Below are 25,486 nucleotides of genomic sequence, written 5' to 3' on the forward strand. Positions count from 1 at the left end.
GGAAGCCGAGTGCTAAATTTAAATGGGGAAAAACAAAATAGAAATCATCGAAAACACATTTCGACATAGAGCCAGAACAGAATACAAAAAATGGGAAAGGCAACAGCAACATTATTTTCAACAACATTTTTGCTCTGCAGAAGCCTCACGGAATAGGAACATATATGTGCGTCTATGTATATCTAGACTCATATGCGAGGTGTATATATAGAGACACGGTTTCGTGATCGGAACGTTTTATTCGCTTCGTTCGCGGCGAATTGTGAAAATTACTTTCCACCAGCGTTGCAAGGCGCCCTGTCTACGCGGCGTATGCGTGATTTTCACTTGGGGATGCTGTAGGTGTGGTGCAGCGTCATTCGCAGAGTTTACCATCATCCCACAGATATACAGACTTATATATGGGGAGCTTGTGTGTATTTGGCCATGTTCCGAACACACATTATATTTAGATTGACGTGGCCAAAGTAATTCGGCTAAAACATTGATATTAACAAGACGGATATAGGCTATATGTACGGCGGCCATTCGAAAGTTTATAGTTATGTCAGCGGACATCCAAGATAAATAGCCGAACAACATGGAGCAGATCGTTAATAGGCTTTTTCTAGATCAAGTCCAGAGGGGCCTGGTCCAAGGAAACCCTTAAGCGGCATAGTTCCCCAGAATGATAATCACTTGCAGGGCTTAATGAGCGGATGTTTTATTAAAAGACCTGATAACATATGTAATATTAAGTTCTTGATATTTTATAGAGGGTATATAGCTTTAATTTACCCCTAGTTGGAAGCTAAGAACTTAACCTTTATTATAAAAATATTTTCTTATCCTTAATAATTAAAAACTAAGTTGTATTATATTTAAAACCCTACCTTACTTTCAAAAAATTAAATGGATTAACCTCATTATTCCCTTACAATAATTTATTTATTTTGATTACAATGATACATTATTTATGGAACTTAAACCAACTTAAGAACATCATAATATTATTTTTAAAACTATTTTTAAAACAAATGCATTTTATAGGGAACTTATTTATTTACTCTTAATATTGAGAAATGATTTATGTTAATTAAAAACCGCATTGGGGAACCTAAACTAGTTGGGAATTATAAGGAAGTTTTCTATTCTTTTGATAAATGTCCTCAGATTCTAGTAAATATATTAGTAAACATTAAAATATCGCTATGTTGTATATCCCTTGTTATCCAAGGGCCACTGGATCTATGGATTTGCCCAGAATTTTCCAAATTTCCCCCGACTTTTGGACTTCTTGGTCAGGGCTGGCGAAACCCCAGGCCGGCGCTGCAGGAGTGGCCACCCCTGGTCTTGGACCGACTGCACTGCCATGGCGCAGCCTCCCAACTGGAGCAAGCCTATTTTTATCCACTGCATTGAATTCCAAGCGGCTCCGTTTACACCAGCGCACACCGACTGCAGATACGGATACAGGCCGAGAGATTCTCCAACCTCCAACCGGCACTCCTTGGGCTCTTTCGGGCTGCAGTTCGGGGGGGCGGATCGGGAACGGCTCGGGATCGGCGGAATCCGTAGAGCCGGCGCTCGGCGCCCGTCGGAAACGCAGACGAGCGCGGCCCGAGCACTTCTCGGTGTCCATTTCGATTTTGGGCTCTGCGCTCAGTCGGTTTTGGGGGCTATTTTTAGGCCTCACGCCCAGATACATAGCCCCGCCCCCCAGCCCACTCTCGCTGCCTCTCGCTCGCGCCCGTTACCGAAGGACGGCGGGCAGGTGGGCGGCTGGCTTTCGGCGGCGCGACGAGGCGACACGAGCGGTCCGCCGCGATCCGTATCTGTATCCGTTGGATGGCTGGCCGCTAGAATATAGTCTGCCGTGGATCGTCGGACCGTTCAGTCTTTTTGTGTCGTTCAGTATCATCCGATTCGTGTGATCGACAGCACAGCCGAATTTTTTTTCTTTTTTTTCTAATTTCTTGAAGGTGAGTGCTTGAGCCACGGAGAAAATGCGGCTGAAAGAAAGGAAAAGCAGCGTCGACAACAAGAAATAACAATGCAAGAACGCCCGTAGAAAACAGCAAATAGAAAACAGCAAATAGAAAACAGAAAACTGCAAAATGCCAATGCGAATGCAAAGAAAAACAAACGTGTGCCATCCTCGGTCCTGGCTCACATGGCTTACATACATGTATCTGGAGCCCCGAACAACGGCGTGTGCGTGCGCCCAGAGGATTCTGAACGTTCTTTTTTTTACAAACATTTTTTTGCCATTTTTTTCAAGTGATACCAGTTTACCAGTGCACGAACAAGAAATGCTACGAAACTGCCCAGCGCTGTGTTGACTTGAATTTTTTTGAATTGCACTTCTTTCCTTCGATTGGCTTGCCAGTTATGTAAGAAGTTGCAGTGTGTGTGTGTGTGTGCGTGTATGCGTGAGTGTGCGTGCAGAAAGCTAAAAATGTATCCAACAGATACAAGATACATTTCAAAAAGCTGAAAACCAACAGCAAGTGCCCGAAAATAGAACGAAGCGAGCGCAGAAAGTCCCGAGAGAGAAAAGCCACACACACACTCACACGCAAGCACGCACATACACAACACACTCGCACACTCGTACAGGGAGAGAAAAACAAACGCACATCCCGAGCATATGAAAATATCTGGATAAATACTCTCCGCACTTTTGGATTAAGTATTCGATTTGAATTTCGTTGCTCCAGTTCGATATTTTTTTTGCCGTGCACGTATAAACAAATCCAACGGCGAATCATAAATAGCTGCCATATTCCTCGCCTCCGAAACTCGTGTATCTATCAACAGGTTTATTTTTAAACCCGACAGATACTAGATACAACAGAAGCCATCTCGTTCGCTCCTGCTCTGCGATCTATGCTAAGTGGAGACTTCATCTATGCCCGAACTCGCTCTGCACTTCTCGCAGTGTACATGGCCGAAGGTCGTCATTGTCAGAACGTTTTCACGCCTTACCTTCGCTAAGGTGCGCAAAGACAGGGCGAATTCTAATTTCTTCGGGGCTAAATATACGCCTAGCCCCCCAGCTTTTCGTTCTACTAGACCATATGGTGTTCCTGGCGTGAAGAACAGTATAGGGGCACAAAATTCTGCATTATTTCGTAACTTGCACTGAGAATCTGTTTAAAGATTTTCAGGCCTATCAATAAATAATATTGATGGATACTTTCAGATGGTTCCTCATAACCATTACTTAATTTCATTTCCTAAAATGTATATCCTCTATCAGATGATTTGCTTAAGCTGTAAGTGGATATGCACAGGCTTCTTTGTCTAAAATCACCTTTTATAAAGATTAGTTACCAATTAAAATCTGCAAGTTTTTAATGTTTACCGAAAGCCTTGCAAAATATTTCTCGGAATACTTTCAAAACCTCTGTAAAAGTACTCTTATAAACGAGTTCATTCATCCGATAAAATACCCAAATGCCTTGGTTACTAACAAATGTGTTTCAAAGAAAACATATTGCTGGTAACTTTCCATTGGCAAGATCAGCTGGCCGAGATCGCTGGGAGGAGAGGTCCTAACTCGGTTCTCTGGCACTCACTTGAAATCGGATATCGCAGAGAGAACGCCAAGATCGGGCCATACTGTGGTCTTTTTCTGGCGGGCGGACGCCCACGCCAAAGTAAATGTGCCAGCGAAAGAAAAGCTGGGCGAGAGAGAGCGGGAAATGAGTGATGCTGGGGTTGCCCCCCCATATACGGCATGGGCCCATGCTGCGTATACGTAATGTGCGGCGCAGGCTAGTATCATTGCGCATACGCACTGTGGGCCCCGAAGAGATCGTAGGTGTGAGCCATTGAGAGCGAGAGAGAGGGAGCGAGTGATTTATGGAACACATATATATTAAACACATACCTAGTGGCGTCTATACCTATGGCCGTGTATATATAGGGCAATCGGAATGATGTCATCGAGCATTTCCATTTCCACCCACCAGCCACCTCCAGTTCCAGTGCCTTGAGCTCACCTCTCGATTTCTTTTCCTTTCAGTAACCAAAAACACAAATCAAAATGGCTGATGATGAGGTGAGGTGAGTATCGCCTTTGGCCCCTCCCCCTTAACCCAACCCCCTTTGACCCATGCGGGATTAACCTTTGGCCTCCTCCTTTGCAGTTAACTATTTTTGGTGATATATCGAACAACTGCTGGTACCGGAAATGGAAATGGAGGAGATGTGGACGGGACTAACCTGGACCGGATCCGGATGAAGGTAAGGAGAGAGTTCCCAGCACATCCTTAAGCTTCTACTGCCCCTTACTTGCAACCAAATGCAACCCAGGCCGAAATGCCTTTCTCTTGCTTTCACAGGATCGCCACGCTTTGCCAACCCCCGCAAATCCCAGCCACTTCCTACTTTCACCCAAGGAGCACAGATAATGATAACTGTCAAGTCGAAAGAAAGCCATGTCTGTTATCGTTAGTGTGTGTCTATGTCTCTGTGCTTTTCGCTGTCCCTAAATGTTTTTGAGGTGGTCTGAGACTGGAGAAATAAGTAACCTGAATAATTCAAAGTAGTCCTCAAAGAATGTTTACAAAATTATAGTTAAATTATAAATGAGCTTTTCTCCAGCGTAGACCTGCACCTCTGTCTATGACTCCATCCAAACTCCTTACTTACCCCTCCTCCTTTATTTTCAGAAAAAGGCAGCAGCTCCGGCCGCGGCACCGGCAGCGGCGGCCAAGCCGGCGGCTCCGGCAGCAGCGGCAGCTCCGGCGGCCAATGGCAAAGCTCCGGCGGCCAATGGCAAGGCTCCGGCGGCCGCCGCCGCCGCGCCCGCCGGCCCGCCCAAGGACCCCAACGACCCCAAAGTGAAGGCCGAGGAGGTACACTTGTGTACGTGTGTGCCCGTTTAACTCCACGTCAAAGTCCCAGTCCACGTCCAAGTTCCGTGCTGTGTGTTCGAAAAAAGAAGATATAAAACGCGATATAGTGTTGTGTCCAGTTTGGGATATCGGTTAACCGTGCTGACCTCCGGCTTGTTGTTCCTTTGATTCGCAGGCTAAGAAGGCTAAACAGGCTGAGATCGAGCGCAAGCGTGCTGAGGTGCGCAAGCGCATGGAGGAAGCCTCCAAGGCCAAGAAGGCCAAGAAGGGTTTCATGACCCCAGAGAGGAAGAAGAAACTCAGGGTAAGTACAAGAGAGAGGAAAGAAGGTAGAATTGTGAACACTTCCCACTTTTTCGAGAAGAAACGTTCTTGAAATCAAGACGAATGTGCTCCCAAGCTTGTTTTTCGAGAGAAAAGTGCTCTCGATTTTGCTTTTTCGAGACGAGTGTAAACAAACCATAAGTAAAACTCATTGCTCATACCACTACCTTCTGCCATCCACAGTTGCTGCTGCGTAAGAAGGCCGCTGAGGAGCTGAAGAAAGAACAGGAACGCAAAGCGGCTGAACGTAGACGCATCATTGAAGAACGTTGCGGCAGTCCCAGGAATCTCAGCGATGCCAGCGAAGGTGAGTAGCCTCGGTCCTCGAACCGAGTGGTCAGTCGCCCGGTGTCCAGGTGCGGGGCGATCCCTTGGGCCATCCCCACACCGGGACACCGGGGCAGCGAGAATAAAAAATGAATGAACGTATAAACGAGATTAACGAATCAATCAGTAAACCAGATGGGCGGATCGTATGTCCCACGGCATATATCCGTCTGTCGAGAAGCATAAACTGAAATCGATAACTGAAAGTTGAACAAGTGTCATCTGTCGCATACATACACACACCCACAACCACAACCACACCCACACCAACACGGAGACACCCACACTGTGCATATACACACACCAACACCCACATGCAGGATAACCGACCTCCCACATCGGATCTCGACGTCGCTGAGGAAGCATAGTCTTAAATGCCTGAACTGAACCACTGTGTGCAACATGTATCTAAATGTGTCTCTATCTCTATCTCTCTTTTGCCGCTCCCCTGTCCGTTCTATCCACACTCGATCCACACACACACACACCGCCCACTCCAACACCACCAACACCACCAACACCCCATACCAAAACCAACTCCGAACCACTCCAAACTCCGAAATCAAACCCCATTGAGAACAGACACACTCAAATCTCTGATCAAGCAACACTATGACAGGATTAATAAATTGGAGGACCAGAAATATGATCTTGAGTATGTTGTTAAACGCAAGGATGTTGAGGTACACGAACACCACCAACTTTTTAAACGCCACCTAAATACGCCTAAGTCTATCCTCGATCAAAATCAAAAGTTAACGCTTAACAACTACAATAAACACACCTTCTGTCAGCTGTCTCTTTCTATATCTAAATCTCTATCTATATCTCTAAGCCACTATCTCACTCTCAAGCTGTTTACTGTATAATACACTCAATCAATGTTCGTGAAAAGTGTTACTTGCCCAGGCACTAAAACCTGTACAGAAGCTCGATGGCTCTGTTAGCTCCGTATCTCCGTGTACTCACCCGATTAATGCCAGGTCTCTTTCTATATGTCCCTCCAGTGAGGGGGAGTTCTGATAGGGCAGGTACTTCCATACCACCCTTCGGGGGGTCCCATTCCTCGAGTAGCTTAGCGAAACACACTCACCCACAGCCACACACCAAGAAAAACCCACACACACCCGAACACCCATCCAGATCGAACCGTTTTGATAACCACACTTCGTTCCGCAGATACCATTCAGGGTGTTTGTAAGGACTACCACAGTAAGATACTGAAACTGGAGTCCGAAAAGTACGATCTCGAGTACGAGGTAGCCAGAAAGGACTATGAGGCAAGCAGCTCCGGTTTCCAATAGTTTCAATCGCTCGCAGAACTCGTAGAACTTGTCGATAACTATACTATATATAGACCTACTTCACTAGCCGAGGCAGCAGCACAACCAGCCCAAAGATATATGCAAATATTTCGGAGCTCTATATACTCTAGTGTGTGTGTCCGGCGGACAAGACAAACAAAAAAACTAAGCACTTTGTAGAAATCGTAGTTAACAAAATCTACTTTTCGAAACTTATTTTTCATTTTGGGAGAGAGCTGTGAAAACAAGGCCCCCACCAGAAAAGAAATGTATCGAGGTGTTTTGGGCACCCGAAAATCGTATATACCATATAGAAAGTAGAGCCCTAGTCAACGCAGCTAACACGTAACATAAGAGCCTGAAGATCGGACCCAAATGAGGAAAGATCGAAGTAACAACGCAGCCTTCCGTACTAACAACCCAAGCCGAGTGCAACAAATGCTGACAATACCTATTTTTGATGTCACCAAATTTGTGCGTTTTTGCTTTTTGCGGCTTTAGCTATAAGCTTTTTTCGGCTACACGTATTTTGGCTTTTTGTCGTAGCGAAAAACACATGTACTATTTTTGAATTTTTGATATAGCTTCTACTAACCCACCGAAACGAAAGAGTATTTTAAGAAGAAACGATTGTTAAACGGTTATTGGTAGGGAAGTGCAGCCCACTTACTAGTGTGACCAGAGGCTAGGTCAACCACGAACAGTCATCCCAGAAGTACAGTCACGCACAGACAACAAACAACAGAAGACACTGAAACTTCTACAGACCCTTCATGTTGCTCCAAGAAACGAATACACAACACTGTCTTACATTTAGAACATTCGTAGGTGATAAAGCTCGAGTTCAATCTATAACTTTATATTAATCAAATCTTAATCTAATCCTTCTTTTTCTCGAAAACGCGCCAACCAAACAATCGAACAATCAAACAAACCAAAAACGAACCACCACACTCAAATCGAAACAAACAATGCGTCGTTGTCGCTGTCTCTGTCTCTATCACTCTTTCTATCTATCTCTTTCTTTCTTTATCTTTCTCTATATCTTTGACTACATATCTAACTATATCTGTCACTGTCTTTTCTTCCATGTCGATCCCTTTCTCTTTCCCACTCTTTCTCTCTATATCTATCTTTCCCAAATCTTTCACTCTATCTGTATCTTTATCTCTATTCTCTGATCCGTTACCCGAAACGCACACATACAAACAAAACAAACACCAATACCAACACACCCACAACGACACACTCGCAAACTCCAAACAAATACGAACTTTCGTTACGTCTTCTCAAAAACGTCAAACGTTTACCGTTTCGTAACCGCTACTGTTACCGCTACCGTTACCGTTTACCGCAGCCGAACTGCAAACAATATGCAAACAATATTGGCAACGCGTTTACAATTTGGAGGGCGATAAGTTTGATTTAGAACACGTGCAGAAAGTCAAGGCTCAAGAGGTAAATTCCCCAAAGATTTACAAAGTTTTGCCATGCACCCAAAAAAAAAAAACGAATACAAAAAAAGAAACCAAAATCGAATGTTTTTTTCTTACTTTCTTATCAAGCCAAAAAAATATAAGATATTTACATATATATAAATCAACTATTAATCATAACTCTACTTTACAATTATGCCCTTGATTTAATTACTTGATTTCATTTCTAAATATTTCCTAATCATATTTTTAGTTTTTTACTGCGATACTTCTGTTCGTTTACCTAATTTTGATATTGTTTTAACTGCGCTAAACTACAGAACAAAACAAAATCAGAGATCTTCTCGCATCGGCGCGTGCTTCAAACAGTCCGGATTGGGGGGGAAATAGTTCCAGGGCCGCCGTGTATATAGTCTATCCGTCCGGACCCGGGAACTGTCTGCCCCCGCCGCAACCCCAAGCCAGGTCTTCGGTCCGCCGGAGTGGAAGCTTGTAGGAGAATCAATGAGGAACTACTTTCATTAATTGTCAAACCCGAATAATCAGTCTCAGCTAAACGAGAAGCCCATGGAAATCACGCGAACCCAATAAGCCAATAACGTAAACCGTAACGATCGCTTCCGTTTCCGATTTGTTCCGTTCCGTTCCGTACCACTCCGTTCCATTCCGAAACAGAAACAGTAAAAAGAAACCAAGCCAATTCGTATTGATTAATGAAAACTCATCGAACACATAACATCTAATGAAGCTGCGAAACAACAAACGATATGATATCGATAACCATTATTGCGATAAATCAAAAGAAAACTCTATAAACAGTAAATGCAATCATAACTACATTTAGTCATACCTAGATTTAGAACTTTACCAAAACGTCGAACGTCGATTAAAAGTTTAAACCAATCCAAAAACAAATCCCGAAAAAATAAAAATATTTTTGCAGGCGAATTGCAAGAGATTTGCGAAGAGTATTACGAGCGTATGTATATTTGTGAAGGCCAGAAATGGGATCTGGAATACGAAGTCAGGAAAAAAGACTGGGAGGTACTGCAACAATTTCAATTTAAAATTTCAAATCGTTCTCAATCAATCAATAAATGTCAAAACTCTGAATACAAAAGAACAACCAACCAAACAAAAAATATAGTAATAATAAAACCAACTCACCCCAGACAGAATGCAACAAAATTGTATCAAAACTAAAATCTGAATTGATTCTCTAAAGTATTCATTTGAGTTCTAGTATCATGTTCGTTTCCGTTCCGTTTAGTTCCGTTGTTTCTTTCTTACTTGAATGCGCATCTCAAAAATATGTCTCTTAGTTTGTATCTGTTTTACTTGATTGTTTTTACAAAACTTCAACCACTCTGGTCCCCCATGCCCGTATATATATACAGAAGCATATATGTGGGCGTGGATGGGGGCACATAATCGTGACTATTTATTCGTACTACTCCCTGTTTGATTTCAATTTTCGATTTCGAGTTCCTAATATCGTTGTTACTTACGTTTAACTCCGAAACTCAAGACGGAAATACGTATCCGCAGAGGTGAGGACGCGAGGATTGCCAATCAGACCAGTCAATCGTTATCGAATGTGTCGAGAAATCGATTCAACTCAAAGTGGTGACCAGAGTTCGTGCCCAGTGAGGTTATGTCCGAACGTACAGTGAGGTTAAGTCCGCTACCAAGAACACGAACAAACATGTCACATGGCACCTCCTCACTTCCTTTTGCAAAAATATCAAATTAACTGGCAATCCAAGTATGCTCATCAGTCACACAACACCCCAGACAACAAGAACAACAAATAAAACCCGATCAAATCAAATCAAACAACTACAAGAAACAAGCAACAGCAATGTAGTATTAGTAAATTGCACAACAATTACAACAACAGCAAGATAACTAGTTTGTTGAACCATTTGTGAACTTTGTTTTGTGTGTGTGTTATTTCTCTTTTTTTCTTAACTGTAACCAAAAAAATTTGTTTGTGCCGCTGTCGACGCGTTACCGCCATTACTCAACTGCAGCACAGTCTGTGCGTCCGGTCCACAAACACAATTGCAATTTTACGATTTTACCAGCACAAAAGTATACAAGCACACACTAGCACAAAAGCACACGATCACAAGTAATAAACAAAATCAAGGAAAAGTACAGTCACGCTCACACGACACGCAACGCAACGCACGCAAGCACGCAACATTTTGCATGCAGCAGCACATGAAAATACCAGAAAAAATCAAAAACACCGAAACGACCGATAAGCAGCAGCCAAGAACCTATCCCAATCAGCAAAACCCTCTACTGTCCACCGCCCACCAAGCCACCGCACTTCATTGTAAATAATGTTTGTGTAAATTGTTCCCATTGCCGCTCACACTCTGTCTCTCTCTCTCTATCTCTGTCTTTCTGTCACTCTTTTTCTGTGTTTCTATCTCTTGTCCGCGAAAAGCCGCAAAAAAAGAAAAGCAAAGCTGAGTTCCAAGTTGAAAAGCATAAAAGCCAAGCGTCGATTACTTCTCGATTGAATCACTTAATGCTAGTACACTAATCGTGATATACCGATAACGATACCGATTACCGTTTACCGTTACACGAACCCGCCAAAAAATGTCTAACGAAACTGCGTGCGCAGCCGAACAAACAAATCGAAAGAAAGAGAAACATAAAAGCAAAGCAAAGCAGAAAAAGCAACACAAAACAAAAAACAAAAACGAAGGGAGCAGAGGAGGCTGTTATTAGCGTTCCGATAAAGATAACGATAGCGATATACATGAATACCGTTAAGCAGTACCTCAGCCCAGTCGCCCAATCGGGTCAAAGTATTATTTTCAGTTTCAATCTCAACCCTTAATCTCAGTTTCAATTTCCGTTCCATTTCCATTGTAGTTGCAGTTAGGCCTACGTCGCTCGTTTCGTCTCACTCACTCCGGCTCAGACTATCAATCTATCTGTCTCTCTCTCTCTCACTTGATCACTTTGACTATCTGTCTCTGTCTAGTGTATATATGTATAAACGAACAATACTCTCTATAAAACTACAAATAAAGCATTAAAGCAAAAGCAATCGACATTTGGATGTTATGCTGTTCAATCAACAAGAGGCGCGAGCTGAATACAAAAAAAAGAAAGCGCCAATCTAGTGAACCACCACCACCACCAACCAATCGAACCGAACCGCAACCACCATATCCTCGTCTCGCTCCCACTAGGCAGTTTAGGCCGCAGAGAACTTGGCTCGTATGGCTCGCTCGCTTATTCGCTCTCGCACTCACTCACCCACGCACGCCAGCACGCCCTAGTATTAGCACCTAGTACTTAGCATTACGACTTAGTGGTAGTGCCAATGGTAGAGTATGCTCTATATGTCTGCAACCCAGGTTTCCTGTTTCCTTTGCATGCCAAGAGAAAAACACCTGCCCATCGAAAAGAAAGAACTTCTTATTGCAGCATTTTGATTTTGATAGTTGCCCGCCAGTAGCTGTAGCTTTATGTGTCGATAGACCGATTTACAATAGTCGATTGCCTCTCACTAATCGCGTAACCTCTCTCTTCCCAACTCTCTTACACTCTGATGTGGTACACCCGCAGATCAACGATCTCAATGCCCAAGTTAACGATCTTCGCGGCAAGTTGTAAGTATCAATCGAAATAATCGATCGCAATGCGATTATTAATCGATTGTTTAACTTTCCTTCCTACAGCGTCAAGCCAGCCCTGAAGAAGGTCTCCAAATACGAAAACAAATTCGCCAAGCTGCAGAAGAAGGCCGCTGAGTTCAACTTCCGCAACCAGCTCAAGGTGGTGAAGAAGAAGGAGTTCACGCTGGAGGAGGAGGAGAAGGAGGTAAGTGGGGGTCCCGCTTTGAGGGGGATTACTATGCGGGAGGAACGATGATCGAAACAATACACCGATCTTTAAATCTCTATCTCTTCTGTGACATTTAGAAAAAGATTAAAGATGCCGCTGTGCTAAATAAAGCCAAAAAGTGTAAGAACCTGAGTGTGTGCGTGTGACCTAGATCCTTCTGTTTGCCTTGAGCACCTGAGTGCACCCGCTCTATATCTTTCTCTCTATATCCATATCTTTTGTCGCACACTGATCTGTTCTGTCCTTGACTTTCTACGATCGTAGCTGTCTTTAGTTAGTAGTTGTAGTCACACATTTTCTCTCTTTAAATCACACACAAAGTACCAAAAGATCCACAGCAGATGGCAGTTTGATATTTATAACACAAGTATATTGATCTCTTTATGCTGTGATGACTTGGGGAAATCCCATCGAAATTATCAATTTATTGTTATCGAAAATATCAAATTGACCATCGCGCTACATCGAGTTTTATCGAAGCACACGTCACTTGTAATTGTTGATCACCATGTAGTTTTTAGTGTCGGCACTGAGCATCCAGATGTTGAATGTGGCCATTCGTTGTGTCTGTGATATACTAATGCCGTTTTATTCTCTCCTTTATTCCGTCATGGTACTCCGATTACGGACGAGCAGAAGAAACCCGACTGGTCCAAGGGCAAGCCCGGAGATGCCAAGGTGAAGGAGGAGGTTGAGGCCGAAGCTTAAGTGTCCACACGTCCACTAGTGTCCACTGACCCGTGACTCCCGCCCTAAACAATAATTGAAATTATTTACAACAATTATCTGAAGCAATACAATTTATTTAAATCTATTGATATATATATCCACAAATATATATGCATGTATATATCTCGCCATATATATGTGTCCACAATGGATTTGATCAGAAATGAAGTCAATAAACAACAACAGCAACAACTAAAACATCTCAAAATCAAACTCAGACTCAAACTCAAACTCAGAAACAACTGCTACAAATAATTCAGATCAACGATTCAAAACAACAGCCAAACATCTGAACACCTTGATGAATTATTGATTATATTTCATTATTTACAAATTATATTTTTTAATGTAAATTAAATTAAATTACAAAAAAAAAGAAACAGACAGAGTCTCGCACATTATTTATATTTCTCAATATTTTTATTCATATAACTTGTACACGAACATCCACACGGAAAGGGTACCACATTAAATTGGTAGATACCTATGGGAAGGAATGATCCTCTAGAGGAACTAAAATTGAACAGTTGCCCTCTTCGCTGTACGCTTCGATTTAGGGAAACTACGAGCAAAAAACTACCAAAAAAGGAGTATTTTTAACCAGAAACTGAATTCCAAAAAAATCCGATCCTACCCCTTGTAAAAAATGAAAAATTTTTTCAAAAAATTAATTTTCCTAAAAGTTATTGAGATTGTTAGTATTGGAAGCCAGCTGCCCAAAACGGTCGCTCTTTTCACTGTACGCCTTGATTAAGGAAAACTACGAGCAAAAAACTACCAAAAAAGGAGTATTTTTAACCAAAAACTGAATTCCAAAAAAATCCGATCCTACCCCTTGTAAAAAATGAAAAATTTTTTCAAAAAATTAATTTTCCTAAAAGTTATTGAGATTGTTAGTATTGGAAGCCAGCTGCCCAAAACGGTCGCTCTTTTCGCTGTACTCCTTTATTTAGGAAAACTACGAGCAAAAAACTACAAGAAAAGGAGTATTTTTAACCAAAAACTGAATTCCAAAAAAATCCGATCCTACCCCTTGTAAAAAATGAAAAATTTTTTCAAAAAATTAATTTTTCTAAAAGTGATTGGGATCGTTAGCATTGGAAGCCAGCTGCCCAAAACGGTCGCTCTTTTCGCTGTACGCCTTGATTTAGGAAAACTACGAGCAAAAAACTACCAAAAAAGTAGTATTTTTAATCAAAAACTGAATTCCAAAAAAATCCGATCCTACCCCTTGTAAAAAATGAAAAATTTTTTCAAAAAATTAATTTTCCTAAAAGTTATTGAGATTGTTAGTATTGGAAGCCAGCTGCCCAAAACGGTCGCTCTTTTCACTGTACGCCTTGATTAAGGAAAACTACGAGCAAAAAACTACCAAAAAAGGAGTATTTTTAACCAAAAACTGAATTCCAAAAAAATCCGATCCTACCCCTTGTAAAAAATGAAAAATTTTTTCAAAAAATTAATTTTCCTAAAAGTTATTGAGATTGTTAGTATTGGAAGCCAGCTGCCCAAAACGGTCGCTCTTTTCGCTGTACTCCTTTATTTAGGAAAACTACGAGCAAAAAACTACAAGAAAAGGAGTATTTTTAACCAAAAACTGAATTCCAAAAAAATCCGATCCTACCCCTTGTAAAAAATGAAAAATTTTTTCAAAAAATTAATTTTTCTAAAAGTGATTGGGATCGTTAGCATTGGAAGCCAGCTGCCCAAAACGGTCGCTCTTTTCGCTGTACGCCTTGATTTAGGAAAACTACGAGCAAAAAACTACCAAAAAAGGAGTATTTTTAACCAAAAACTGAATTCCAAAAAAATCCGACCCTACCCCTTGTAAAAAATGAAAAATTTTTTCAAAAAATAAATTTTTCTAGAATTAATTGGGATCGTTAGCATTGGAAGCCAGCTGCCCAAAACAGTCGCTCTTTTCGCTGTACGCCTTGATTTAGGAAAACTACGAGCAAAAAACTACCAAAAAAGGAGTATTTTTAACCAAAAACTGAATTCCAAAAAAATCCGATCCTACCCCTTGTAAAAAATGAAACATTTTTTCAAAAAATTAATTTTCCTAAAAGTTATTGAGATTGTTAGTATTGGAAGCCAGCTGCCCAAAACGGTCGCTCTTTTCGCTGTACTCCTTTATTTAGGAAAACTACGAGCAAAAAACTACAAGAAAAGGAGTATTTTTAACCAAAAACTGAATTCCAAAAAAATCCGATCCTACCCCTTGTAAAAAATGAAAAATTTTTTCAAAAAATTAATTTTTCTAAAAGTGATTGGGATCGTTAGCATTGGAAGCCAGCTGCCCAAAACAGTCGCTCTTTTCGCTGTACGCCTTGATTTAGGAAAACTACGAGCAAAAAACTACCAAAAAAGGAGTATTTTTAACCAAAAACTGAATTCCAAAAAAATCCGACCCTACCCCTTGTAAAAAATGAAAAATTTTTTCAAAAAATTAATTTTCCTAAAAGTTATTGAGATTGTTAGTATTGGAAGCCAGCTGCTCAAAACAGTCGCTCTTTTCGCTGTACGCCTTGATTTAGGAAAACTACGAGCAAAAAACTACCAAAAAAGGAGTATTTTTAACCAAAAACTAAATTCCAAAAAAATCCGATCCTACCCCTTGTAAAAAATGAAAAATTTTTTCAAAAAATTAATTTTTCTAAAAGTGATTGGGATCGTTAGCATTGGAAGCCAGCTGCCCAAAACGGTCGCTCTTTCCGCTGTACGCCTTGATTTAGGAAAACTACGAGCAAAAAACTACCAAAAAAGGAGTATTTTTAACCAAAAACTGAATTCCAAAAAAATCCGATCCTACCCCTTGTAAAAAATGAAAAATTTTTTCAAAAAATTAATTTTTCTAAAAGTGATTGGGATCGTTAGCATTGGAAGCCAGCTGCCCAAAACAGTCGCTCTTTTCGCTGTACTCCTTTATTTAGGAAAACTACGAGCAAAAAACTACAAGAAAAGGAGTATTTTTAACCAAAAACTGAATTCCAAAAAAATCCGATCCTACCCCTTGTAAAAAATGAAAAATTTTATCAAAAAATTAATTTTTCTAAAAGTGATTTGGATCGTTAGCATTGGAAGCCAGCTGCCCAAAACAGTCGCTCTTTTCGCTGTACGCCTTGATTTGGGGAACCTACGAGCTAGAATTGGCAAAAAAAGCGCTAAAAAAGTGTATTTAGATAGTACTGTGTTCTTTGCCATTGGAAATCATTTTCGCTGCATCCGTGTGACAACGCTTATAATTTCGCATCGTTGCGTTCTTAAAGTTGACATCAGCATGCGTTAGACTGAATGCGATTCTAATTACGCGAACCACACACCGCGTGGCAAGTAAGTCCTGCAATGGGGGTATGAAGTCGACAATGGTATACCTGGTTGCAAAAAGTATTGCCTACATTTTTGGGTCATAGCAAGGTTTTGGGGTTTTAAGGAAAACCGATTAAAGTCAATTTAAATTGGTACTTAAATGTTAAGCAAATTAGAAAGATTGAAAACAAAAACAACTGCTCCAAGTTCAATACACCCCAGAAATATTCAAATTTGTAGTACTACAGAGTACTAGAGTACTTTGCGACATGTAATACCTCGCGCTATGCTGCCATAATGGAATCATAAATCCGCGCTGCAATGTGATTCAATAAAAGTTCATTACAATTATTTCACAATAAATTATTACCAATGACTGCGTCCAGTCGCTCCACCTAACAACTCGCCCCTCTTACAGGGCCACAAGTGGGTGCACTTTTGAGGAATCCTGGAGGAGGGGGAGAGCACTACACCTGCGCATATGCTGGGAGGTCAAGTGGAATGAATGATTAGCATTTAATTCGGTTTATCGAAAAATATGAAACGCACTCTGAGCGTAATTGACGCTAATACGCTTGGACAATAGTATTCTCGCACCTTTTTTTGGGAAGTGAGAACATTTAATTGGATTTTACATGTTAATATGGCTCGAAATTACTTTTACATTTCATAACCGAATGGCTTTGGTGCACCAAAAAATAGTACAATATTTTGTTGAAAAAAATGCTTATAGATGTTTATTTTAACACCTTGGGCCGATAAAGTCAGGCGCTTCTTTGGAAATATAGAAAAAAAAGATTACGATCTATGCACCCTCTAGTCAAACAGTTTCAGGTCGTCCAGCCGCTTCAGGGTGCACTTCAAGCTCTCCAGGGTGCGAGTGTTCCCCTCGAACATGAGCTGGACCTTCTGCCTGGCGAAGGTCTCGTCGTGGAAGTTCTTCAGCGAGTTGTCCTCCGAGTCCACGCCGATCATGCTCATCAGCGGAAAGAAGCCGAAGGCCACGAAGAAACCGTAGGCCTCGCGCTTCCTGATCTCGTCCATGATGTCCTCATGGCTGGGCAGCAGCTTGGACCAGGGCAGGTGCTTCAGGGTGTCCACGAGGGCCTTGTGGTATATGTCGATGAGCTCCTGCCGCCGGTCACGCAGCACCTCCAGTTCGAGGCTGGTGTTCAGGAAGTAGTTTATGTCGAAGCCCAGGCTGCCGTAGAAGCACAGCTGGAAGTCGATCTGGGTTTGGTAGGTAGGTATAGTTAGGTACATATAAAACAAGGGAGAATGCTGTAGCCGAGAGCCCCGACTATCAGATACCCATTACTCAGCTTGAGGGAGTGCGGCAAAGTGACTGTTTCCAATGTTGCACACCAGCGCCACCTAGCGTCGACTCCTTTACTTGCTTATAACTTTTTAATGAAGAATTTTTTGAAGGCAGATGTACATTGATAATACCTTGCTAAAATAAGTTCACACTGCGCCAGAATCTCTAGAATCTGCATCCCTAATCTCAACAATCTAGCTTTTGTATCCGAGATCTCAGCGTTCATACGGACGGACGGACAGAAGGACAAACGGACAAGTTTAGATCAACTCGGCTATTAATCCTGATCAAACTTTAACTTTTTAAGGGTTCGGAAACGCTTTTATATCTGTCATAGTTCACGACGAAACTAATATACCCCTTTTTACTGACTAAGCGGTACTAATGTGGCCCTCAATATAAGATCACTTACGATTTTCACCTGCTGCACCTTGTACTCCGTATCGTACTTGAAGAATATGTTGTTCACCCAAAGGTCGCCGTGATTGAGCACATTGTGGCCTCCGCGCAGGGGATACACTGCCTTGAGGACCCTATCGGTGAAGTGCTCGTGGTAGCGGTAGAGCTTGGTGGTGATCCCGCCGAATCCCTCGCAGTCGCCCACCAGGGCGGCCAGCTTGAGCAGCTGGGTGCCGAAGAGCAGCTTAAAGGGCTCCGACTTGATGGCGTCCATGTGCAGCAGGCCGAAGGGATAGCGCTCCACGATCGTCTCCGGCTCCCGCTCGGCCATCACCATGGTGAGGGCATGGTACTCGGCCAGCTTCCGCATCACCAGCGAGGAGTGCTCGAAGTCCAGGCCCAGCTGACGGCACTTCAGCTGGTAGCCCTCGGAGCACAGGTCCTCGAAGATGATCGTCTGCTCCGGCTGGGTGGTGGAGTAGTAGTGCCTGCGAAGAACGGGAGAATGTTATTCTCTGCCTTAAGAAGGAATCCAAGGAGGAGACCCACTTGGCTCCCAGTGACCAGGGATGGGTGGCCTCCTCCGCCCGCCACATGAGCGCCTCCAGCTTCGGCTTGATGTTCAAGTAGAAGATGGTCTCCTTGTTGTAGATGTGCAGCCGGGCCAGGATGGCCTGCTTCTCGTCCGGCATGGACTTGACGATCAGCGACGTCTCCAGGACGGAGTTCTCAGCATTGCGATACCTGATCTGCGCCCGGTAGATGTTGCTGCAGTAGTTCTCCCCGCCGCGGGTCAGGTTGGTCAGCTGCACGCCCATGACCTGCAGGTCCTGCCGCTGCAGTCCGTGCTCCAGGGTGCGCCTGAAGAACTGGGGCGTCAGGTAGAGTGGCAGCTCCTCCGGTGCGTCCGACATCGTGGATCGGTTCGATGTGCGATTGCGGCATCATTCGATGCCGGCTTTTTATGCGAAATCTCGGAGAGCGGCTGCCGATGCCTTATTTGTTTTCTAATTGATCTTAATGGACAGGGCACGAATGGACCTTCCTCAATTGCCTTAATGGAAATGCATTTACATACCGTCGGATTAGCGGCTTGCAGATTGAAGAACATAACCGATTTGCAGATGTCCAAAAAGCGATGGTCGTTGATCCCTAGGATTACAGTTGAGCTAGATATTTATAAAATATATTTACTATTTATAATAAATATAAGTAATATTAACCTAAGTTACTTTTTTAATTAGATGGATCTCTTTAATATTTTGTTATATCTTATTGAGCTTTCCCCAAAAGTCAGTACTATAATTCTGAAAATAACTACTTTTAGGATTGCCGATCCTCTGAAACTTTTAAAACCGACTTTATAGATAGAAATATATAGTCTTGGTGTATGATTCCTAAAATTATGTTGACATTCAAACATTTGAATACAGACTTCATATTCATATAACAAAGAATAAACTCTTGCTTTAAAATTGACTATAAAAATATTTTATTAATACTAGATATATGTATAAGCGCAGTTAATAATATTTATTTAAAACAATTTAAAAGTGTTCTAACAATATCTAGAACCGCATGCTTCACTTAGACGATATTTTTGGTTATCTCTAGGGTGGAGGGAGTGGGTATCGCCGGCGCTGCGCCCGACAGACCCCTGCTGGGCATAATTCCTGGAGACGGTCCAGTTTTGGACCGCTTGGGCAGCGTGGCGGCGCGCAAATAGGGATTGTCTATGTTGGGGTTCTCCAAGATGGCCTTGTTGGTGGTGGAATTTGGCTTGATCTCTAGCTCGGGCTTGTCCTCCTTGGACTTGTCGCCGTCCATCTCCTCGTTCTCGCTGTCGCCCTCTTCGCCGTCCTCTGCAACGGAAGGAACTACTTAGTATCTGGGTATTTAGTTAGCCAGAAGACAGAACTCACCCTTGCTGGGGACATCTTCTGTGCGATTCGCCACCAGATAGTGATACTCCAGCTCCTCGAAGTCGAACACCTGATCTGTGGGATTCAGGGCGGCTGCATAGGGAGGAAAGGCTGGCTTGCAGGCAATTACTGGCAGAAATGAAGGCTTAATTAACGAGAAACTAGGAGATTTTCAAGGCCTCTTACGGGGAAACATGTTGTCCTCGGTGGGAAAGAGGTTGTTCGTCTCCGTGGTCTTGCAGAGGAACTTGGTGAGCGCCTTCTCGATGTCGCGCTTCTGGCAGGCGGCCTTCTCGCGTATGGCCTCGTACTCCGTGACCGGCTGCTTGTGCGTGGGCGTGCGGATGTAGGCGTGGGGATCGGGCATGGCCGGAAAGTAGCTGGGCACGTAGTGCGGATGCGAGGACTTGCTGCCCGCCTGGAGCAGGCTCAGCTGGCGCTGCTGGGTCTGCTGTGGCGGCAGCGGGATGCCCACATGCGTCTCCTTGCGCATGTACGGGTCCAGGCTGGAGATAGCGATGCCCATGTTGATGAGCGCCAGGCTGACGTCGCCCACGGTGGGCATGGTGCGTCCGCTCAGCTCGCAGTAGTTGTGCGCCGAGTTGCCAATCTCGTTAATCACTGGAAGAGGTATATGGTTATCCTGGGCTTAATACCAGTCCCGCTTCCTACTTACGCGCCTGCAGCATCTGGGTGAGCGTCTCCAGGCACTGGTTGCTCGCCTGGCCGGCGCCCTTGTCCAAGAGCAGCTGGGACACCGCCTTGTTCAGCAGCCGGCGGTACGCATCCACGGTGGGCATAGCCACAGCTTCCACCTTCTCCATCGGATCGGATCAGTCTTATTTTATTTATTTAAGTCAAAAAAAGGGAAAGAAATTGTTTTCGACCTCGGGGTTGCCAGATGGTGAAACTGTTATTGTTTTTGTCGCTAGTGCTGCCAGATCAAACGATGAATGCATGCTGCATACTGTTATCGATACTTAAAAAGCTGTGGTACTGGAGACTTTGATTTCTCTTTAAATCAAGCTATTCAAGTTTCCAAATTTCAAAACAATTGTTTGTTCTTTGATGTATTTAAAACTAAGTATATGGGAGGAAAATTATAAATTGATTGTTTAAAGAAATGTTTTAGGGACTTCAATAAGTTTTTTAAACATTTTAAATCCATTTGGCATAGCAAAATTTAAAAAGAAATATTAAAAATTTGAATTTTTTCTCAGCCTTAATATGTTAAAAATATGGTTATTGAAGCCTAAACTCTTAAGCTTTAGCGGAAGAGTGAGCTATTCTTAATTGTAAAAGTTTTTTAAACATTTTAAATAAATTATTTCCCATTTTTTGGCATTACAAAAGTTAAAAGCAAATATTTAAAATATACATTTTTTCTGAACCTAATATGTTAAAAATATGGGTATGGAAACTTGAAATTTCAAACTTTATCGGAAGAGTGAGCTATTCTAAATTTTATATTAAAAAAGAAACAAATTTTCTTCAAATATGGAAAATGCGGGCAAGCTATAGATTTCTGGAAATATTTCATTATACGATGAATTATATGTTTTACTTAAAGTAACACTCTGCGGTTCTGGTTTTGTTTATAAGAATGAGGCGTACTTAAAAAATTCCCCGAATTCTGCGCCTGGATTTTGTATATTCTTTATTATGTAATCGATAGCCAGCAGTCGATGTTTAGAAAAGCAGGTTATCGAGGTGGCACCATCCCAAATAAATCAGAGTGTTTTTTTGTTTGCCAAACAATAGAGTCGAAAATCCGGGGATCGAGCAGCCGTATTGTTCCATTGATGCAGTTGGTGAATCGCCGGCCTGCCTAGTGCGATCGCATAGTCACAGAGCGAACTCGGGCCCCCTGGAGTCACAGGTCCCGGCAACGTAGTCCCAGCCCGAACCCCGAATCGCTCCATCGGGAATCACTAATTGCGTGCGTACGTATGAGTGGATGCTGTGTTGACTAATGGTTTTCTCGGGAGGATGGACGGGGTGGGGGCGTGGACACTCTATACTCCCTGGCAATTTGCACTTATAATTGGAGGTCTTCGGGCCGCCTCTCTATGGTTTCTATTTTTAAGCCAAGTGTGCTCCACTTCGGTTATCAGCCGGAGTTTCCCCACTCCGCCGGACATATATACACATGCCGCCAGTAATCCCCCCTTCTTTGTCTGCGCGCCAAAGAGATTCCGTTTCGAAACCTTAGAAAGTATGGGCAGGAAAAAAACCAGATCTTAAGTAATGATCGATGGGATGGTGGTCGGGTTTGGTAGGAACAACTATGCACTTAGGGGTCCTAAGTTCTATAGCCATAAGTATTTTATTTTTATGATATCTCAGAGGAAAGAATATATCTATTAGTGTCTGCCACTATAGAGAGCTGAATTGCGTAATATGATGTCCTAACTATTGATATGTCACCAAGTTTGAGTATTAGAAAACAAAAACCCACTTTAGTTAGTCATATTTTAAACTCCTTATGGGATTAGTAATTAGTTTAAATTGGTTAAGCACTTAAAAACCACTTGCGGGGAAACCCATACCTCAAAAACATCCCTTTTCTTGCAGTGCCCCCCATATTATTGTCACCTTATTGGTTTTGTTTATGCTTCTTTGTCTGGTTTTTGTTTTCATTTCTTGTAAACGGGCCTTTGCCGCACTTTGCATTTGGCTTTCGCAGTCTCTGGGTGACTCACAGCCACCGGCCAGCACGCTGCTCGGTGTATCTAATCAGTAATTAATTAAAGAACACATTGACAACCCGGAAAACGTAAAATATAAAAGAGAGCCATCTCCCCATCTCCCCCCATTGCAAAGTGCGCACTCCATCGCGCGGATTTGTTTACTTTATTTCTCGCTGACCCCGCAGCTCTCTGGTTTTCAGTACGTGAGTGGATGTGGCCAAAGAGAAACTCGGACCTGGCCCTGGTGGGGCGACCTACAAAAGAATGCCAGGCAAAAAACCCAGCAGCAAGATCGTGAATCACTTGCGTGGGGCGGGAAAAGCACCACCACGATCGCAGATTTTAAGGGGTACTGGTACCTGGGCTATATATTTAAATATTTTCATATTTGTTGTGTACCTTATTATTAAAATGTATAAACATTTTTTAGATTTAGGTATAGTATAGTATTTATTAATAGGTTTATTCCGGTCTTTAGTAGATTAGTTAGAAAGAACCTTGTCTATACAAGCTGAAATACTACGAACTTATTTTGTTGCTCGCCTTCAAGTTAAATAGGTCAGAAATTTAAATATTATAAGAAGTTATATTATGGTTAATTCCTTATGTACCCACTTGTTAAGTTAAACAGCACATCTAAGAGAAAGTTCTAGACATGCTGGTAGATATACTAAATGCCAACAATAGTAAATCTCACTTACGAACCTTTTCGACTTCATAGCCACCTTTGTATAGGTTCCTAATGATTAAGTACACAACAAAGAGCAGTCTTCTGACGTATAGAACCCTGCCTATCACTAGCTTAACGAGTCATAACTCAGATTATATAGCCAACTAGTAATTTCCTCTTCGAACCTCCTGCAGATCACTGAGCGATGAACAAGGTGGGCAAGCACATCCAAAGCGGCATCTCGGGCCTGGGCGCTGGCGGAGCTCCCTTGTCATCGGGGGCTCTGCTGGGCTCCCCGCTGGAGGCAGCCAATGGCGCTGGCTCGGCCAGCACCACCAATGTGTTCAACTCCATCATGAGCTTCCTGCCGGACAACCGCCCCATAACCTCGCTGCACATCGTCGAGGACTTCGAGCGGTGAGTCTGTGAAACCCTCGCACAAGGATTTATCTCTAACACCAGGTACTTTTTGCACTAGCTGCCCGAAGAACTTCAGTGCCATACATCGCACCTACGACCAGGACTCGGATGCGGACCTGTGGCGCGACTACAGCCTGTTTGGGCGCCAGAACACGCGCTATCTCTGCCTGTCCAAGTCCGAGGGTCTGCCGGAATACGTGGTGGAGACCCTACAGTGAGCCCAACTCCCTGATTTTCTTAAACCCTGGATGGTGTATTGATAACCCTTCGATTTACAGAGTCATTGCGGACAAGACGCCGCCGCCCAAGGAATTCTCTCAGGTCTCACGCACCGCCGACAGCGACCAGAAGGCCTGGCGCAAGCGGCAGGTGATCTACAAGCTCTCCAAGCGCGGCACCGTGACCCAGGCGGTCACCGACATAATACTCTGCTCCAAGCTGAAGACAGCGCCCGATGGCTTTAAGCTGGCCGGCGACATCAACGGCGTGCTCATCTGCTACAAGACGAGCGCGATTCCAGTGCGCCTGTCGCCCCCAGTGCCAGGTGGCATCGGACTGCCGGCTCCAGCCACCTGTGAGGTAGAGCAGGCCCTCAACCGCCTGAACCTCCAGGGCCAGCGCAACTCTCGTGGACCAGTAAGTGTTGGCTTAAGTATGCCTCAATCCAGCTAATGCCTGCCATTTTCGCCCCAATAGCTGCCACAGCCACCGACTGAACACCATGACTATGAGGAGATCCAGGCCAACTATCAAATAAGCTCGCCACAGCGACCGGCGCCGCCGCGTCCGGCGGGAGTGGGCTCCGGCGGAGGACGCGGCACCTACGGCGGCACCGGCACCCTGGGCACCTACACCGAGCTGGAGGGCGTGCCCTTCGTCATGGACATTAGGCTGCAGCGCAACCAAGCTGCTGCTGATGTGAGTGATGCCTCCAACAGCCGTTTCCCTCTCGCTCTAACTCGATATTTGTGTATATTGCGTTTAAAGATACCCACACTGCCAGAAATCTCCACGCTGCTCAAGTCCCTCGACTATGACTTTCAACTGGAACGCCAGATCCTATGCACTATGAAGTCATCGGCATCGAAGAACCCGTTCTTCAAGTAGGATTGCAAACCTTCAATAGAAAACGTCGCAAAATGGAGCGCTTAGCAATGTAAACAACAAAGCAACAGAACCGGAAATGAGTGGATTTTATATTTAGTTTAGCGTAAGCTTGATCAGATCTGATGCGCGAGTGGCGTCCGCCATGGTACACCCAGTAGTTATTCAGTTGGATTCAGTTCTAAGGACCCCGGCCCCTTAGAGTTAATGTGTGTGTAATATTCCTGTGCCTTCGATATGGAACTCAGTTTTTTAGTACCCCCCATTGGAAGCAGAATCCTACCTATTTACATCATAGAAGTCATTCATATACATGCATCGATTAACCCCAATTGTGATCCGAAGAGCAAGCGAAGTGTTCTGTCATTATTTTAACCGCGCTAAATCAGATGGCTTTACACATATGTCTTTCAAAAGGCCCACGCATAAGATATACTTACACCTAGCACATATGTCTGAAAATGTAATGTTAATGTTGAATCGGTCTGGGGATCGGACTGCTAATACCGATCCCAATATAGACGAGCATATATCTGATATATACATACGTTCATAGGCCACCTAGCACTTAAAACCAATTGGTTTTTAAAAATACACAAGTATCTATTACATACTAGCTCTAGTGACGATTAGACTGTCTTGCAAAATCATAGATTCTTCCTCCGCCCCGTCCCCCACATTCCCCACTCCCCATAAAAAATGAACAAAAACTCTCCACCATGTTATATAGCAGTTCAAGTACAAGAAAATATATATACGCCCGTGAAAATCGAGTATTGTCTTTCTTTGAGTCAGGGCAGGAAGGAGGTCTGTC

At 43.2% G+C, this 25,486-nt stretch overlaps 4 protein-coding genes across 15 annotated transcripts; 2 read left to right on the plus strand and 2 right to left on the minus strand.

Moving 5' to 3' along the window:
• Positions 1-1,798: 1,798 nt before the first annotated feature.
• On the plus strand, positions 1,799-13,241 carry LOC108023458 (troponin I). Of its 11 annotated transcripts, XM_017092969.3 has the most exons (10): positions 1,799-1,961; positions 4,010-4,045; positions 4,659-4,844; positions 5,020-5,148; positions 5,352-5,475; positions 9,179-9,279; positions 11,833-11,876; positions 11,946-12,087; positions 12,189-12,231; positions 12,748-13,241. In XM_017092969.3, coding segments are annotated over exons 2-10 (786 nt in total). In that variant the 5' UTR covers positions 1,799-1,961; positions 4,010-4,030; the 3' UTR covers positions 12,750-13,241. The 11 variants fall into 11 exon arrangements, with proteins under 11 accessions (XP_016948458.1, XP_050741143.1, XP_050741144.1 ...); XM_050885186.1 differs by lacking the exons at positions 9,179-9,279; positions 12,189-12,231 and adding an exon at positions 6,675-6,775; XM_050885187.1 differs by lacking the exons at positions 9,179-9,279; positions 12,189-12,231 and adding an exon at positions 8,157-8,257.
• A 3,514-nt stretch (positions 13,242-16,755) lies between these two features.
• Positions 16,756-18,780, minus strand: LOC108023296 (uncharacterized). The gene is made up of 3 exons (XM_017092597.2): positions 18,416-18,780; positions 17,880-18,354; positions 16,756-17,379 (listed from the first exon to the last, which is right to left on the minus strand). Exons 1-3 carry the CDS (start codon positions 18,778-18,780, stop codon positions 16,966-16,968), a joined length of 1,254 nt encoding a protein of 417 aa, XP_016948086.1. The 3' UTR covers positions 16,756-16,965.
• A 550-nt stretch (positions 18,781-19,330) lies between these two features.
• Positions 19,331-20,715, minus strand: LOC108023251 (transcription initiation factor TFIID subunit 8). The gene is made up of 4 exons (XM_017092532.3): positions 20,465-20,715; positions 19,975-20,409; positions 19,789-19,917; positions 19,331-19,728 (listed from the first exon to the last, which is right to left on the minus strand). The coding sequence occupies exons 1-4, from the start codon at positions 20,610-20,612 to the stop codon at positions 19,454-19,456; spliced, it is 987 nt and encodes a 328-aa protein (XP_016948021.1). The 5' UTR covers positions 20,613-20,715; the 3' UTR covers positions 19,331-19,453.
• Positions 20,716-21,509: 794 nt separating this feature from the next.
• On the plus strand, positions 21,510-25,445 carry LOC108023725 (multivesicular body subunit 12A). 2 transcript variants are annotated; one of them, XM_017093361.3, is made up of 6 exons: positions 21,510-21,731; positions 23,343-23,565; positions 23,627-23,782; positions 23,847-24,204; positions 24,265-24,486; positions 24,556-25,445. In XM_017093361.3, exons 2-6 carry the CDS (start codon positions 23,354-23,356, stop codon positions 24,673-24,675), a joined length of 1,068 nt encoding a protein of 355 aa, XP_016948850.1. In that variant the 5' UTR covers positions 21,510-21,731; positions 23,343-23,353; the 3' UTR covers positions 24,676-25,445. The 2 variants fall into 2 exon arrangements, with proteins under 2 accessions (XP_016948850.1, XP_016948851.1); XM_017093362.3 differs by having other exon boundaries at positions 21,510-21,727.
• The last annotated feature ends 41 nt before the right edge of the window (positions 25,446-25,486 follow it).

Source organism: Drosophila biarmipes, chromosome X (assembly GCF_025231255.1).
Source record: "Drosophila biarmipes strain raj3 chromosome X, RU_DBia_V1.1, whole genome shotgun sequence".
Lineage (NCBI taxonomy): Eukaryota > Metazoa > Arthropoda > Insecta > Diptera > Drosophilidae > Drosophila > Drosophila biarmipes.